The sequence below is a fragment of the Pristiophorus japonicus genome, chromosome 11, assembly GCF_044704955.1.
Source record: "Pristiophorus japonicus isolate sPriJap1 chromosome 11, sPriJap1.hap1, whole genome shotgun sequence".
Classification (NCBI taxonomy): domain Eukaryota; kingdom Metazoa; phylum Chordata; class Chondrichthyes; family Pristiophoridae; genus Pristiophorus; species Pristiophorus japonicus.
Window position 1 is genome coordinate 218549639 of NC_091987.1, and position 18640 is coordinate 218568278.

Consider the following 18640-nt stretch of genomic DNA (forward strand, 5'->3'; position numbering starts at 1 on the left):
TCAGTCACACAGTGATGGGGGCCGCACTATCGAGGGCTCAGTCAGTCACACAGTGATGGGGGCCGCACTATCGAGGGCTCAGTCAGTCACATAGTGATGGGGGCCGCACTATCGAGGGCTCAGTCAGTCACACAGTGATGGGGGCCGCACTATCGAGGGCTCAGTCAGTCACACAGTGACGGGGGCCGCACTATCGAGGGCTCAGTCAGTCACACAGTGATGGGGGCCGCACTATCGAGGGCTCAGTCAGTCACACAGTGATGGGGGCCGCACTATCGAGGACTCAGTCAGTCACACAGTGATGGGGGCCGCACTATCGAGGGCTCAGTCAGTCACATAGTGACGGGGGCCGCACTATCGAGGACTCAGTCAGTCACACAGTGATGGGGGCCGCACTATCGAGGGCTCAGTCAGTCACACAGTGACGGGGGCCGCACTATCGAGGGCTCAGTCAGTCACACAGTGATGGGGGCCGCACTATCGAGGGCTCAGTCAGTCACACAGTGATGGGGGCCGCACTATCGAGGGCTCAGTCAGTCACACAGTGATGGGGGCCGCACTATCGAGGGCTCAGTCAGTCACACAGTGACGGGGCCGCACTATCGAGGGCTCAGTCAGTCACACAGTGATGGGGGCCGCACTATCGAGGGCTCAGTCAGTCACACAGTGACGGGGCCGCACTATCGAGGGCTCAGTCAGTCACACAGTGACGGGGCCCCACTATCGAGGGCTCAGTCAGTCACACAGTGATGGGGGCCGCACTATCGAGGGCTCAGTTAGTCACATAGTGATGGGGGCCGCACTATCGAGGGCTCAGTCAGTCACACAGTGACGGGGCTGCACTATCGAGGGCTCAGTGCGTCACACAGTGACGGGGCCGCACTATCGTGGGCTCAGCCAGTCATAGTGACGGGGCCGCACTATCGAGGGGTCAGTCACACAGCGACAGGGTGCACTATTGTGGGATCAGTCAGTCACACAGTGACAGGGTGCACTATTGTGGGATCAGTCAGTTAAGTAGCAATATGATTATACTTACAGCAAACCACTGGATGTATTTCATTGTGCTCGGGGTGGATATCTCAGGAACACATGGGATGCTGATGGGTTTCTCCATCTCTGCTTCCACCACAGGTGGTGTAGAAACTTTAACTGTGCCAATTATGCCTGCGAGCAAAGAGCAAATAAAGATATTAGCTTCAAATGTTTTCTCTGCAACTCTCAATTAAGCTAAAATAAAAACAGAGAATGTTGGAATTACACAGGTCAGGCTGCATCTATTGAGAGAGAAACAAAGTTAACGTTTCAGGTTGATGACCTTTCATCAGAAACGCTCCAACTTACCTCCGCATGCCAATAAAGTGTGTCAGGGCTATAGATTATAATAAGAGAGCATCACAGTGAGGGTATGGGATATATCAGAGAGGGTTACAGTGAGGGATGTGCGGTATATCAGAGTGCAACAGTGACGGGTATGGGGTATATCAGTGTTACAGTGAGGGGTGTGGGGTATATCAGAGTGTTACAGTGACGGGTGTGGTATATCAGAGTGTTATAGTGATGGGTGGGGGGTATATCAGGATTGTAATAGAAGACTAACTCGTGTTATTGTAATAAATTGCAGGGCAGAGAAAGAAAGCTGATTCACAGAGAATTGTGAGTTTGTTGGACAGAATCAGGTCACCTGGAACGAGAATATGATGATAGTATCTGTCGGCACGAGAGGGTCGGGAGTGAATCATTCACTCTTTTTGACAAACTGTAGCAGAGTTGTGCACTGCCAGTGGACAGGAAAATATACTGGATATCATACAGAAACAATTTACTTATTAAATAGCAGCAACAGGAACTAACTGCTGTTAGAATGAAGTGATTTAAGACGGCAGCCAGCTCATGTTGGCTTAATAAGGCAGCAAATTCTGAAGATCGCGAATTAACCAGCACACAAAACCTAAAATCAACATCTCCACACTCAGTGTTACACACCACCCTCACTATAAACCCCTCCACACTCACACCCAGACTATAAACCCCTCCACTCACAGCCCCCTCACTATAAACCCCTCCACACACTCACCACCCCCCCTCACTATAAACCCCTCCACATCCCCGACTATAAACCCCTCCACACTCTCACCCCTCTCACTATAAACCCCTCCACACTCACCATCCCACTATAAACCCCTCCACACTCACACACCCCTTACTATAAACCTCTCCACGCACACACCCCCTTCACTATAAACCCCTCCACACTCACACCCCCTCACTATAAACCCCTCCACACTCTCACCCCCTCACTATAAACCCCTCCACACGCACCCCCCCCACCGACTATAAACCCCTCCACACTCACACCCTCACTATAAACCCCTCCATACTCATACACCGACTATAAACCCCTCCACACGCACAACCGCTCCCCCCCCCCCCCGACTATAAACCCCTCCACATTCACACCCCCTCACTATAAACCCCTCCACGCTCACTTATTAATCTCTACACTCAGTCTGTCACAACCCTCTTTCATATTTCTAGGGTGCTTGTCTTCATGAAACGAGAGTCTGGCAAAGCTTGCTTTATTTATAATCAAGCAATACAATGGTGTAAATCATGTTGAAAGGTGCATGCATTATTAGGATATTTACAAGTGCAGTTGGCATGTGATGTTGACACCCCATTGTTCATAACTCCTCAGAAGCAACTGTTCCCAATACTTAGAGCACTGATTTAACCCTTCAGCTTCTGCTACCTTTAGCCTTTGATCGTCAATGTTGAGACACATCGCATTTAATGTGGCACAGCTCTCAGGGCCGTGACAAAATAAGAGCTTAAAGCACAGATGCTTGTGAGTACAGTTATTTTGTGAGTCAGCTCCAAGAAGTTCCATGTGCCTATACCTGCAACAAGCACGGATTGTCGACTGTACCGAGCTGCTCATAAACAGTTGGGCTAGTATCAATTGGGAGCAGAAATCTGTCTCTGCAGATTATCCATTATTCAAGCTTTTACCACTTGGGGACACAGCCTCTGGACTGCAATTGCACACGTTATCGATCCCTCTCTCCGTTCAGGAAGGCATTGTTTTGTGGGATTAACCCACAATCCGACAGCTGTCACTGGCCTGGGTAACATGTGCAGCAAATCCCCCGCTGGATCAGTCTCTTCACTCAGCGGGTACCTAGGCCATACAAACCAGGAAAGCTGCAAATCCAGTGTTGTAAAGCAGCCTTGGGAATTGGGTATGCACCTGCTGGATAGTGCATGTGTGGATGTTGGGTAGGGACAGAGGGTCGCATCCTCCACAGCTAAAAGGCTAATCCATAAAGAAGTCATTTGGGTATTGGAGTACTGTACTCCAGCAAGAGTTAGCATCTTCAGCAAAAAGGGGGAGAAAATAAAGAAAATGTGAAATCTTCAGCATGAGGAGTGGAAAATAGAAACATAGAAAATAGGTGCAGGAGTGGGCCATTCGGCCCTTCGAGCCTGCACCACCATTCAATGAGTTCATGGCTGAACATGCAACTTCAGTACCCCATTCCTGCTTTCTCGCCATACCCCTCGATCCCCCTAGTAGTAAGGACTACATCTAACTCCCTTTTGAATATATTTAGTGAATTGGCCTCAACAACTTTCTGTGGTAGAGAATTCCACAGGTTCACCACTCTCTGGGTGAAGAAGTTTCTCCTCATCTCGGTCCTAAATGGCTTATCCCTTATCCTTAGACTGTGACCCCTGGTTCTGGACTTCCCCAACATTGGGAACATTCTTCCTGCATCTAACCTGTCTAAACCAGTCAGAATTTTAAACATAATTTTAAAGAATTTTAAATGGTACATATTAGAGATTGGCATGTCTTAAAAAGGAGGGCTGGTCACCCCAGGCTATTGCATGCCAGAAGGTCAGATCAACAGTGGCAGTGGCAGAAGCACAGGGAGCAGATATTGTGCTTTATAGGGGGGAAAGGTAGCATTTAATTTTGAGACAAAACAAAGAACTTGCATTTATATAGTGCCTTTCTCAACCTCAGGACATCAAAAAGCGCTTTACAGTCAATGAAGTACTTTTGAAGTGTATTCACTGTTGTAATGTAAGAAAAGCAGCAGCCAATTTGAGCACAGCAAGCTCCCACAAACAACAATGTGACAATGACTAGATAATCTGTTCTATTGATGTTGGTTGAGGGACAAACATTGGCCCCAGGACACCGGGGATAACGCACCTGCTCTTCTTTGAAATAGTGCCATGGGATATTTTACGTCCACCTCAGAGGACAGTTGGGGCCTCGGTTTAATGTTTTATCTGAAAGACATCAGCTCCCACAATGCAGCATTCCCTCAGTACTGCCCCTCCGACAGTGTAGTGCTCCCTCAGCTCTGCCCCTCTGACAATGCATCAGTCTCTCAGTACTGCCCCTCCGACAGTGCAGCATTCCCTCAGTACTGTCCCTCCAACAGTGCAGCGGAGCGTTCCCTCAGTACATAAGAACATAAGAGAGTAGGCCATACGGCCCCTTGAGCCTGCTCCGCTATTCAATAAGATCATGGCTGATCTGATCATGGACTCAGCTCCACTTCCCCACCCGCTCCCCATAACCCCTTATCGGTTAAGAAACTATCTATTCCTGTCTTAAATTTATTCAATGTCCCAGCTTCCACAGCTCTCCGAGGCAGCGAATTCCACAGATTTACAACCCTCTGAGAGAAGAAATGGGCGGCCCTTTATTCTAAGATCATGCCCTCTAGTTCTAGTCTCCCCATCAGTGGAAACATCTTCTCTGCATTCACCTTGTCAAGCCCCCTTATAATCATATATGTTTCGATAAGATCACCTCTCATTCTTCTGAATTCCAATGAGTAGAGGCCCAACCTACTCAATCTTTCCTCATAAGTCAACCCCCTCATCCCCGGAATCAACCGAGTGAACCTTCTCTCAACTGCCTCCAAAGCAAGTATATCCTTTCGTAAATATGGAACCCAAAACTGCACACAGTATTCCAGGTGTGGCCTCACCAATACCTTATATAGCTGTAGTAAGACTTCCCTGCTTTTATACTCCATCCCCTTTGCAATAAAGGGCAAGATACCATTGGCCTTCCTGATCACTTGCTGTACCTGCATACCATCCTTTTGTGTTTCATGCACAAGTACCCCCAGGTCCCGCTGTACTGCGGCACTTTGCAATCTTTCTCCATTTAAATAATAACTTGCTCTTTGATTTTTTTCTGCCCTTCCGACAGTGCGGCGCTCCCTTAGTACTGCCCCTCCGATAGTGCGGCGCTCCCTCAGTACTGCCCCTCCGACAGTACAGCCCCTCCGACAGTGCGGCGCTCCCTCAGTACTGCCCCTCCGATAGTGCGGCGCTCCCTCAGTACTGCCCCTCCGACAGTACAGCGCTCCCTCAGTACTGCCCCTCCGATAGTGCGGCGCTCCCTCAGTACTGCCCCTCCGACAGTACAGCGCTCCCTCAGTACTGCCCCTCCGACAGTGCGGCGCTCCCTAAGTACTGCCCCTCCGACAGTGCGGCGCTCCCTCAGTACTGAAATCCTAAGAAGTAAACCAACTTTTCATATTTTACAAAAACAGATGAGGAACTATCCAGGTGATCGGGTGCATGGAATTCATAGCTGCTTTTTTCTCACTTTTGTAATCAAAATTAATTCTAAAAGCAGAATTTAAAGAAATAACTTTTAAAACATGGCGACACTCAGACAAGTGTGAAAATTTTGAGGGAGTGGATTAAATCAAACAGAGGATTATCTCCACTTGGGGGGCGGGCAGGGGATAGGAGAACAGGGGCGAGCTTCTGTTCTATAGACCCCCAAGGACCTTTTTACACACACACACACATATACTATACACACTGATGCCTTGCACTCTTGCCAGTCTTTATTCTGTGCTGTTGAATCCAGATGTTCCCAATTAAGGACATGAGAATTTGCTCAACCGCTACCAGGAATGTATTCCCAACTCCCTCCCGTGCTGTTCTCCATTTGGAGCTCGACAGAGCTCTAAGTAAGCTTCACAGTGTATTTAGAAAAAAAATTGCCTTCACATTTTTGGCAGTAAACTCTCAATAGCTGCATTCATTTTGTTTATGCACACTGGCCAGCAATCAGCTGACTCGATCTCAGCGTCAAACACACGTAATCTAGTGTTAAGGTTAAAATTAGGCATTGGCACAAAGATTTGTTAACCATTTCACTGTACACAGCGAACCCAGCCAAAATTTGTAGGTTAAGTGTAAATAGGGAGGACACAAAGTTGCATATTGTGACAAGGCTTTGTAATGACTGTGCTACAGTGCATTACTATATTACTCCAGTTCATGTAGTGGAAGATGTGCTGCTTTACCCTGTAGTTTTACTCACACATGTGCATGCACACACACCACTGCATTTCCCCCACCGACAAAGAAAATTTTCACAAAATTGGGTACCGGCTATGCGTCTGGAACATATGCATCTCACTGAAAGGATTCTGTTCTCCCATCAACTTTCTCTTCCCCTCCTCCCCTGCAGCTGTTGACTCCACAAATACTGGCTGCCCCTAGAACCTCACTCGGTCTTTGTATGTGTGTCTGGACAGTGATGCCTGGATTCTCTTGTTCAGAGTGGAGTTCTGTGGGGGCCATTTTCCCTGGTTGGGGTTTATCCTGTATGAACGGCAAGCTCCCATCAGTGCAGAAAATTCCAGTAGTGCTGAGACCGAGGCCTTCGGTGGGTAAATGTTTGATGGTCGACTGGTGGTAGATGAGGCCACTACAGGAAGAAACCTCAAGGCCTTTACTACATCTTTCAGATGGCTGCCCCAGGCAACGCTGGTAAGTGGGGCAGATGGGATGGGTCTCCTTCAGGGATTGGGTCCCGCCTCACCTGGCTATTCGCATGCAGCAGGCGGGGAAGGAGCGGGCCAGTATTGGTCCGGGCAGGGGGAAGGAAAATCCCAGTTAGGGCAGTGAGATGGTGTATGCCTCATTCACCACCATGATCCAGCCTGATTTCAGGGAATTTCCCCCAGTGTCGGCAGGAGATTTTACTATGGATGCACCTAACTGAAGTCAGTGGATAGAGGTCAGGAGTAGGAACCAGATTGGATTTCCTCGTGAGACCAAGGATGCCCAGACTAATTGCAGTGGCTGAACTGCTACCCAAGCGGAAATCAGCTAACTCAAAGTCTTCATAGATCTTTCTGATGGGCCCTTACCTTTTTGATGCCAGATTGGAGGGTTGGCAATCAGGCTTCAGCACACCATTCTCTTTATACTGGGGTTAATGCAAAGCAAAAATACTGGAAAGCAGAGCAACCATCAGTGGTATGGGTTGGGTCAGGAAGCTCAACGAGGCAATACAAGAGGCAGCATACTTTACCCAGTGACACACTTCCAGCCTTAACCCACATGGACCCGGGATCAATAACTCTTGCAGTGTTCAGACAAGCTGTGAAACTGAACACCACAGCAGTTTCAGAACACAGCCCTTGTTCACACTGGCACTGACACAGACCCCATTCACCAAAGCTCATTCAGTAGTGTTGGCACAGAAACAGGAATAGACATCAGACATCCATTAAATACATCAAGCTTTTGCCCCCAGGAGCTCAGTGATGGCTGAAGCGTGCAAGTGAGCACATTAGGGACCTCACCTTCCCCAGTGATGAACACAAATAGAACAGCTATTCAGCTGAAGTTATACTCACTGTTGAGACAGTGGTCTGATAGCAGAACTGGGTTTCACCTCCAGTTGCAGAGGATATAGTCTTGCTGTGAGCACTGGGTTTCAGTTTGCAGTCTATGTCAGTGTTACAGTTCAGCCGTGGTACAAATGGGATTCAAGGGCAGATTTAGGACTAATATTTCTTTTGGCAGCACATGGGCAGCTCATCATATTTTTACATTTTAACTGTACAAAACCCTTGTGTCTCATTTACGCAGCACTCAGGGGACCTGCAACATAACACTCAGAGCAGTGTGAAAAATTCAAAATGGAGAGAGGCATGAATATGAGACTCAGTCCATCCCTTCTAGCCATTGCAAGATGATAGTCCTCTGGCAGTAATCACAGCAATTCCAGTAAGGAAGAGCTCCTCTGTGTGCAACTATAATTAAATGAAAATGAATCTGCAAATGTTTAAATATTGTGAGTTACAGTGTTAATAAAACAAGGTCCATCTCCACATTCTGATGTACTCTCAAGTTCTAGATCCCATGAAACTGAAACATTGCTTGGTAGTGGACATAGCTGACGGCAAAACCGCCTCCCTCACCGTGACCCTCTACTTTTCTTCCCTTCTCTCCTGAAGGCACTGGGGGTACAGTTCAACAGGCACTGCCTATCATTAGATACCTCATCCAAGAGGCCATTCTTCACTTGAGGGCTGCGAGTACTGACCATGAGGTGCATCAAAGCCAAGCCCAATCATGTCCTCACCCAACATTCAGGCCTGTGCATTTTCCAGCTGGGGATCACAAGCTGGTGATGAGAAGCTAATTTGACCTGGATGCTGATATCAATTGTAGCTCCACCAGCCCAGCTGAGATCAGCCAAGTGACCACAAATGGGGGATTGAACTTGGGACCATCCTGATCTGTGTGACATTGGATGGGGCAGTTACCCATGGAGCCACTGGGAGAAGCTACGCCTACTGCATGATGATTTGATGACTGTATTTACAGCCCACTTTTGTAACTCTGAGAACAGTCCTGCAGCTTCTGAGAAATAAGTCAAACAAGTTAAAATATTTGACGCACCATCTGTTGGCAACACCGAGACTCTGTCCGAGTAAAAGTTCAGCTGAGTCCTAAATACTGATCAGTCCAGCTCATCTGAATCTTTCCTGACACCTACCCCACCCAGCCTTCCCATACTCGCACACAATGAGCTCTGCACCTCAGCTATTCCACTGCAGGATGGAGGGGTAATTCAAACCTCAAGCTCACAGATGGAGTTGGAAAATCAGACACTGGCAAGTACCTTTATAGTGATCGGCTTCAACGACATCTTGCATTTTTACAGCGCCTTTAATGTAGAAAAATGGCCCAAAGCACATCACAGAGGCATAATCAAAAAATGCATGTCATTGTCAGAAAACTAGGAACACGTAGAAACAGGAGGAGGTCATTTAGCACCTTGAGCTTGTTCCGCCATTCAATGAGCTCATGACTGATCTTTCACCTAACTCCATTATACCTGCCTTTGCCCCCATATCCCTTAATACCTTTTGGTTAACAAAAATCTATCAATCTCAGATTTAAAATCTGACCTAGTATCCTAGTACCAATTGTTGTTTGTGGAAGAAAGTTCCAAACTTTTACCACCCTGTATTGCCTAACTTCACTCCTGAAAGTACGGGACCAGCTTTTCTAATGCTAAATTTTGCACATTTGCTAAACTGAATGGGCCGTGCAGCCCCTTAGAGGGGTTGTGCATAGAATCCTAGAATGGTTACAGCACAGGAGGCCTGTCAAGCCCATGCTGACTCTCTGCAAGAGCACTTCAGCTAGTCCCACTTACAGGTACTTATCCAACTCGCTCTTTAAAACAGTAATTGAATCTGCCTCCACCACTCTTTCAGGCAGTGCATTCCAGATCCTAACCACTCGCTGTGTAAAAGTTTTTTCTTGTCACTTTTGATTCTTCTGCCAATCACTTTAAATCTGTGCCCTCTGGTTCTTGACCCTTCTGCCAATGGGAACAGTTTCTCTCTATCTACTCTGTCCAAACCATTCATGATTTTGAACACCTTGATCAAATCTCCTCTCAACATTCTCTGCTCTAAGTAGAACAACCCCAGCTTCTCCAGTCTATCCACACAACTGAAGTCCCTCATCCCTGGAAGCATTCTCATAAATCTTTTCTGCACCATCTCCAAGGCCTTCACATGCTTCCTAAAGTGCAGTGCCCAGAATTGGACACAATACTCCAGTTGAGGCCGAACCAATAGTTTATACAGGTTCAACATAATTTCCATGTTTTTTTTACTCTACCTCTATGCATGAAGCCTAGAATTCCGTAAGCTTTTTTATCCGCTTTCACAACCTGCCCTGCCACCTTCAATGATTTGTGCACATACCACCAGGTCTTGCTGTTCATGCACCCCCTTTAGGATTGTACCCTTCAGTTTATATTTCCTCTCCTCACTCTTTCTACCATGATCACCCATGATCTTATTGAATGGCCGAATGGCCTACATCTGCACCTATTTTCTATGTTTCTATGTTTCTAAAATGTATCACTTCACATTTTCTGCATTAAATTTCATCTGCCACGTGTCCACCCATTCCACCAGCCTGACTAGGTCTTCTTGAAGTCTATCACTATCCTCCTCACTGTTCACTATACTTCCAAGTTTTGTGCCATCTGCAAATTTTGAAATCGTGCCCTGTACACCCACATCCAAGTCATTAATAGATATCAAGAAAAGCAATGGTCCCAGTACCGACCCCTGGGGAACACCACTGTATACCTTCCTCCAGTCCGAAAAACAACCGTTCCCCATTTCTCTGTTTCCTGTCACTTAGCCAATTTCGTAACCATACTGCCACTGTCCCTTTTATTCCATGGGCTTCAACACCCCAAAAATATTAGGGGGAACATTGAATACAACCCTAGTTTGTATCATCTGTTGCGTGGGCCCTTACACAATGATTCTGCGACTATCAACCAACAGAAAGGGGACAAAGAGAAAATACTTTAAAGAGCTTTATCCTTAACTGGAATAGGAAATTGAAAGTCAACAGGAATATTGTTGCTGACTGATACACAGTAAGACTGAAAAACTTTGATTGTTTACTGACGGAGGCACCACTAAGATGAAAATGAATTGCACTGTGAAATTCCTTCCATTTGCAGCTGCTTATAATTTTCATTAGAAAGATCTGTATCTGAACAGGAGGGGAGCAGGATAGTGGCAGAGATTTTAAAATTTGAACTTTCTAAGTTGTAACTGAGAAGCAGAAAAGACTCCACCACCCAAATGAGTTAATGAGTCAACTACACTGTAGGATTTGAACAATCAGTGTTTGAGCTGTGAAGAGTTCAAGTAACTGAGGGGTGGGAATTTTTATTGAAATACCATGAAGAAATAGAGGGGTAGATTTTAACCCCCTTGTCCGGCAGGAATGGTGCCTGCAGGGGGGCGGGGGGTTAACTTACCTGTGAACAGACACAGGACAGGTGGGGGCCTGCTTTACATTGCAAAGTGATGGCCGATTACATCATTGGCACCGCACTAGCATTTTAACTTTCGGAAATCGAGAGGTCCACACCGACAGCAAAACTACGGCAGGAGTCACAGATAAGCCAGACGAGGCCATGGTAAGTTTAAAAATGTCACTTTTCTGTGAAATCCTGTGGGCCAGGAGGTGCAGTGTGTTTCCCCCTTGGGCTTCCCCAGCCCCGCCCACCTTTGCCTCTCCTTCCCAGTGTTGCTGCCTGCTGCCAATCCCCTTCCCCAGCGCTAACATAATGCCCAGGGCCGTTCCCTTCGGTCCTCAGCTCCCGCACACTGACCCTGTTATTTATGTAAACATTACCAATGTGTAAGACTTGCCACGAGGGGGCGCACCTGTGGGAGACCCATGGGTCACCTGCACATCCTGGGCTAGCAGGTATAAAAGGCAGTCTACCATGCTGCCTCCTCACTCTGGAGTCACAATAAAGAGACCAAGGTCACAACACTTTGAGCTTAAGATATACAGTCTTGTGGAGTTTTTCTAAATGTAACAATTGGCGACGAGTAACATTCACACAGTTATGGATGCTGTTGGTATTCTTGAGAGATTTGTTGAGGGTGATGATTGGGAAGCCTTCGTTGAGCGTCTTAACTAGTACTTCGTGGCCAAGGAAGAAACCGCGGTCAAGCACAGGGCGATTCTCCTCACCATTTGTGGGTCCACGATATATGGCCTTATCAAAAATCTGCTAGCGCCGACGAAACCAACAGAGAAGACATATGAAGAGCTGTGCACGCTGGTTCGGGAACACCTCAAGCCGAAGGAGAGCATCTTGATGGCCAGGTATCGTTTTTATATGCACCACCGCTCCGAGGGCCAGGACGTGGCGAGCTATGTCGCCGACCTAAGACGCTCTGCGGGACCGTGCTTATTTGCTGGATTTTTGGGGGAAGTGTTGCGAGACTTTTTCGTGCTTGGAATCAGCCACGAGGTCATTCTTCGCAAACTGCTGTCTGCCGAATCCCTAGATCTGAGTAAGGCCACCACGATAGTCCAGGCTTTTATGTCCACGAACGATAACACTAAACAGATATCATTGCAGCATCGGAACTCACCAGCAAGTACCGTGCATAAGTCGATCTCGACTTTCTCTTATATCATGTATGGAACCGCTCGGGCCTCGTGATGAACGGGCGTGCATCAGGGACTAGATGGATCTGCACTTTGGCGCTTGTGAAGTTGCGGACCCCTGGCTCGAATAACAACGGGAATTTGTTCAGCACTTGGGCGCATGAGGCGTCATCCTCCGAAGACAGTGCTTCCATCGGATCGTTCCTAACCAGCTTCTGCCGAACAGCGTTGGGCCCTGTACACCCACATCCAAGTCATTAATATATATCAAGAAAAGCAATGGTCCCAGTACCGACCCCTGGGGAACACTACTGTATACCTTCAGCAGGCAGAACTGTACATGGCAGGTCCTACACTCCTGCAGAGGTCAGACCTAGGATGACTCAGAGTCCGCTGTGGGGCGTGAATGCGAATCCATTAGCACCATTTTGGCGCTGCGGGCGTAATCATCGAGCCCATCAATGTCTATTCAAGCACGTGTGCAAGGGCTGTGGAACAATGGGGCACCTCCAGCAAATGTGCAGACGTGCTGCAACTCACTACGTGGCAGAGTCGGCAGATGATGACCGATCCGGCGCGGATCATGCCGAACGAGTAAGAGGGGCATCAACCCGAGGCTGAAGAGGAAGTATATGGGGTACACACCTTCACCACCAAAAGCCCTCCGATAATTTTAAAAGTCAAATTAAACGGCATTCCCGTTTCCATGGAATTGGACATGGGGGCGAGTCAGTCAATTATGAGCCAGAAGGCTTTTGAGAAACTGTGGGGCAACAAGGCACAAAGGCCAAAACTAAGCCCGATCCACACCAAACTGCACACTTACACCAAGGAGCTCATACCAGTCATTGGCAGTGCGGCAGTGAAGGTATCGTACGATGGAGCTGTGCATGATTTACCACTGTGGATTGTACCTGGCGATGGCCCACCGCTGTTCGGCAGAAGCTGGTTAGGAACGATCCGATGGAAGCACTGTCTTCGGAGGATGACGCCTCATGCGCCCAAGTGCTGAACAAATTCCCGTTGTTATTCGAGCCAGGGGTCGGCAACTTCACAAGCGCCAAAGTGCTGATCCATCTAGTCCCTGATGCACACCCGTTCATCACAAGGCCCGAGCGGTTCCATACATGATATGAGAGAAAGTCGAGATCGAGCTGGACAGACTTCAACTAGAAGGGATCATATCACCAGTCGAGTTCAACGAGTGGGCCAGTCCAATTGTGCCGGTGTTGAAGAGCGATGGGACGGTCAGAATCTGCAGAGACTACAAGGTAACGATCAACCGAATCTCGTTACAGGACCAGTACCCACTACCCAAAGCAGATGACCTGTTTGCAGCACTAGTGGGGGGGGGGGAAAGTCGTTCACCAAGCTGGATCTAACCTCTGCTTACATGACACAGGAGCTGGCTGAACTTTCGAAAAAATTGACATGCATCAACACGCACAGAGGACTGTTCATATACCACAGATGCCCCTTTGGGATTCACTCGGCAGCGGCCATTTTCCAGAGGAGAGTCTGCTGAAATCGGTTCGCGCACCGTGGTACTCCAAGACGACATCTTGATCACTGGCGGCAACACCACCGAACACTTGCAAACCTGGAAGAGGTTCTCAAGCGACTGGACAGAGTGGGAATCAGGCTAAAACGCTCCAAGTGTGTTTTCCTGGCACCAGAGGTCGAATTTCTGGGGAGAAAGATTGCGGCGGACGGCATCAGACCACGGACACCAAGACGGAGGCCATCAAGAATGCACCCAGACCACAGAATGTGACGGAGCTGCGTTCGTTCCTGGGACTCAACTATTTTGGTAACTTTCTACCGGGGTTGAGCACTTTGCTGGAACCATTGCATTTATTGCTACGCAAGGGTAACGACTGAGTTTGGGGTAAAGCTCAAGAGACAGCCTTTAACAAGGCCAGAAACCTGCTATGTTCCAACAAGTTACTTGTATTGTATGTCCTGTGTAAACGTTTAGTACTAGCTTGTGATGCATCTTCGTATGGGGTCTGTTGCGTGTTACAGCAAACCAATGGGTCAGGCAAACTGCAACCGGTTGCATATGCGTCCAGAAGCTTATCTAAGGCTGAAAGGGCCTACAGCATGGTTGAGAAAGCAGCATTAGCATCCGTATACGGGGTTAAAAAAATGCAACAATACCTATTTGAGCTCCGGTTCGAGCTCGAAACTGACCACAAGCCGCTCATTTCGTTGTTCTCAGAAAGCAAAGGTATTAACACCAATGCTTCGTCCCGCATCCAAAGATGGGCACTAACGTTATCTGCGTATGATTATGTAATCCGCCACAGACCAGGCACGGAGAACTGTGCGGATGCCCTCAGTCGGCTACCATTGCCCACCACCGGGGTGGAAATGGCACAACCCGCAGACTTGCTCCTTGTAATGGATGCTTTTGAGAGCTAGGGATCACCCGTCAGGGCTCGCCAGATCAGGACCTGGACTAGCCAGGACCCAGTGCTAGCCAGGACCCAGTGCTATCACTAGTAAAAAAAACTGCGTCCTAAATGGGAGCTGGTCGGCGGACCCGGGGGAAATGCAAGACGAAATTAAGCCGTTCCACCGACACAAGGACGAAATGTCCATCCATTCTGACTGCCTCCTATGGGGGAATCATGTAATTTTGCCAAAAAAAGACAGGGACATGTTCATACGCGACCTTCACAGTATCCACCCAGGCATAGTCATGATGAAGGCTATCGCCAGGTCGCACGTTTGGAGGCCCCATTGAGTCTGTGGTCATGGCCCTCCAAACCGTGGTCAAGGGTCCACGTAGATTTCGCTGGCCCCTTTCTAGGAAAGATATTCGTAGTAGCAGTGGACGCTTACTCTAAATGGATTGAATGTATAATAATGTCGTCAAGTACGTCCACTGCCACCATTGAAAGCCTCCGGGCCATGTTCGCCACCCATGGTTTGCCTGATGTCCTTGTTAGTGACCAGCTCGGAATTCAACGAGTTCATGACCGCAATGGCATCAAGCATGTCAGGTCTGTGCCGTTTAAGCCCGCATCCAATGGTGAAGTGGAACAGGCAGTCCCCAAACCATCAAGCAGAGCTTGAAACGCGTGATGGACGGTTCCCTGCAGACCTGGTTATCTCGGATTCTGCTCAGCTACCACACGCGACCTCACTCGCTTACCCGGGTTCCCCCTACAGAATTGCTAATGAAGAGAGCACTCAAAACCAGGCTCTCCTTAGTCCACCCAGATCTCAATAGATCATGTAGAAACCTGGCGTCACCGGCATAACATGTACCACGATCACGCGGCTGTATCATGCGACATTGAAGTTAATGACCCTGTGTTTGTTCTTAATTATGGTCATGGTCCCAAATGGGTTGCTGGTACTGTGTTAGCCAAGGAGGGGAATAGAGTGTATGTTGTCAAACTTTTGAATGGACAAACATGCAGAAAGCACTTGGATCAGACCAAACTGCGGGTCACTGACAACCAAGAACAGTTTGAAGAGGACATTACCATAATTGATCCACCCACACACACCCAACCAGCAATCGACCTCGTGGTCAACCACGAGGATGAACCCACCATGCCCGACAGTCCGATCAGACCAGCCACACCGCAGTGCAGCAATGATCCGACCGACTTACCAATGCCAGGACTTCAACTCAGGCGATCAACCCGGGAACACAGAGCCCCGGATCGCCTCAACTTGTAAATAACTTGTACATAAGACTTTGGGGGGGAAATGATGTTATGTATGTAAACATTACCAATGTGTAAGACTTGCCACCAGGGGGCGCACCTGTGGGAGACCCAAGGGTCACCTGCACACCCTGGGCAAGCAGGTATATCATGCTGCCTTCTCACTCTGGAGTCACAATAAAGAGACCAAGATCACAACAGTTTGAGCTTAAGATATATAGTCTTGTGGAGTTATTCTAAACATAACAGACCCTGACATCACTCCTACTAGTTTTGGGCAGGAATTCGGTTTTATTAGTTGCAAATTAGAGCAGTTTGTTTCAGCAATAACATTCTGGGATACAGTCTCTGAGCAATTTGAGACAGGTAAGTGTAGCATGCTTGGGAGGAACAGGTAATGTTGGAGCTATGATCCCCAAAGCTCTCCACCACTGGGATTTCCTTGTGTCATGTCTGGGTCTGTTGTAGACTCATTGTTAGAGATCGATTACTGTGATTAGTCAACAACTCCATTATCGTTGTATCATGCGACTACCAGGATGGTAGAAGGCTAACTAGGTGGACCTTGGTCTATTTTGAATGCTCTTACGTTTATTAAAATAAGGGCCAGGAGTTTAAATGGCCCGAGCCTCACGTTGAGCTCCCCTCTGGTTCCACACCCCACGGGCCACAAACATGCCCCCAGCTCAAATCAAACCCAGAATCAATGCGACTGCATCACTGTGAAAGTTCTCCCTCCTATAAAAGAAAAAAGGAAGATTTGCATTTCTATAGCGCCTTTCACGACCTCAGAAAATCCTAAAGTGCTTTACATAGAAACATAGAAACTAGGTGCAGGAGTAGGCCATTCAGCCCTTCTAGCCTGCACCGCCATTAAATGAGTTCATGGCTGAACATGCAACTTCAGTACCCCATTCCTGCTTTCTCGCCATACCCCTTGATCCCCCAAGTAATAAGTACTTCATCTAACTCCCTTTTGAATATATTTAGTGAATTGGCCTCAACTACTTTCTATGGTAGAGAATTCCACAGGTTCACCACTCTCTGGGTGAAGAAGTTTCTCCTCATCTCGGTCCTAAATGGCTTACCCCTTATCCTTAGACTGTGACCCCTGGTTCTGGACTTCCCCAACATTGGGAACATTCTTCCTGCATCTAACCTGTCTAAACCCGTCAGAATTTTAAACGTTTCTATGAGGTCCCCTCTCATTCTTCTGAACTCCACTGAATACAAGCCCAGTCTTTCTTCATAGGTCAGTCCCACCATCCCGGGAATCAGTCTGGTGAATCTTCGCTGCACTCCCTCAATAGCAAGAATGTCCTTCCTCAAGTTAGGAGACCAAAACTGTACACAATACTCCAGGTGTGGCCTCACCAAGGCCCTGTACAACTGTAGTAACACCTCCCTGCCCCTGTACTCAAAACCCCTCGCTATGAAGGCCAACATGCCATTTGCTTTCTTAACCGCCTGCTGTACTTGCATGCCAACCTTCAATGACTGATGTACATGACACCCAGGTCTCATTGCACCTCCCCTTTTCCTAATCTGTCACCATTCAGATAATAGTCTGTCTCTCTGTTTTTACCACCAAAGTGGATAACCTCACATTTATCCACATTATACTTCATCTGCCATGCATTTGCCCACTCACCTAACCTATCCAAGTCACTCTGCAGCCTCATAGCATCCTCCTCGCAGCTCACACTGCCACCCAACTTAGTGTCATCCGCAGATTTGGAGATACTACATTTAATCCCCTCGTCTAAATCATTAATGTACAATGTAAACAGCTGGGGCCCCAGCACAGAACCTTGCGGTACCCCACTAGTCACTGCCTGCCATTCTGAAAAGTACCCATTTACTCCTACTCTTTGCTTCCTGTCTGACAACCAGTTCTCAATCCACGTCAGCACACTACCCCCAATCCCATGTGCTTTAACTTTGCACATTAATCTCTTGTGTGGGACCTTGTCGAAAGCCTTCTGAAAGTCCAAATATACCACATCAACTGGTTCTCCCTTGTCCACTTTACTGGAAACATCCTCAAAAAATTCCAGAAGGTTTGTCAAGCATGATTTCCCTTTCACAAATCCATGCTGACTTGGACCTATCATGTCACCATTTTCCAAATGCACTGCTATGACATCCTTAATAATTGATTCCATCATTTTACCCACTACTGAGGTCAGGCTGACCGGTCTATAATTCCCTGTTTTCTCTCTCCCTCCTTTTTTAAAAAGTGGGGTTACATTGGCTACCCTCCACTCCATAGGAACTGATCCAGAGTCAATGGAATGTTGGAAAATGACTGTCAATAAGTACTTTTGAAATGAGAGCTGAGTCTCTGAATATATTCAAGGCTGAGATAGATAGATTTTTGGAGTCTAGGGGAATCAAGGGATATAGTGATCGGGCGGGAAAGTGGAGTTGAGGTCGATGATCAGCCGTGATCTTATTGAATGGCGGAGCAGGCTTAATGGGCCATAGGGCCTATTCCTGCTCCTATTTCTTATGTTCTTATGTAATGTAGTCACTCTTGTAATGTCGGAAACACTAATAAAGCCAATGAAAATCTATGGTCCATAGTTACTCCAATTAAAAATATGCTAAAATAATGTGAATTAAAGAATGAAACATAAATGGACATGTACCCA

The 18640-nt window shown here is 47.6% G+C and overlaps 1 protein-coding gene across 8 annotated transcripts in view; it reads right to left on the reverse strand.

Moving 5' to 3' along the window:
* mcamb (melanoma cell adhesion molecule b) overlaps positions 1-18640 on the reverse strand; it is a 214333-nt gene that overhangs the window by 73465 nt on the left and 122228 nt on the right. For all 8 annotated transcript variants that reach the window (XM_070894571.1, XM_070894568.1, XM_070894569.1 and 5 more), the window contains one exon: positions 1040-1167. In XM_070894571.1, the coding sequence (XP_070750672.1) occupies positions 1040-1117 (78 nt within the window). In that variant the 5' untranslated portion in view covers positions 1118-1167. The remainder of the gene's footprint in view (positions 1-1039; positions 1168-18640) is intronic.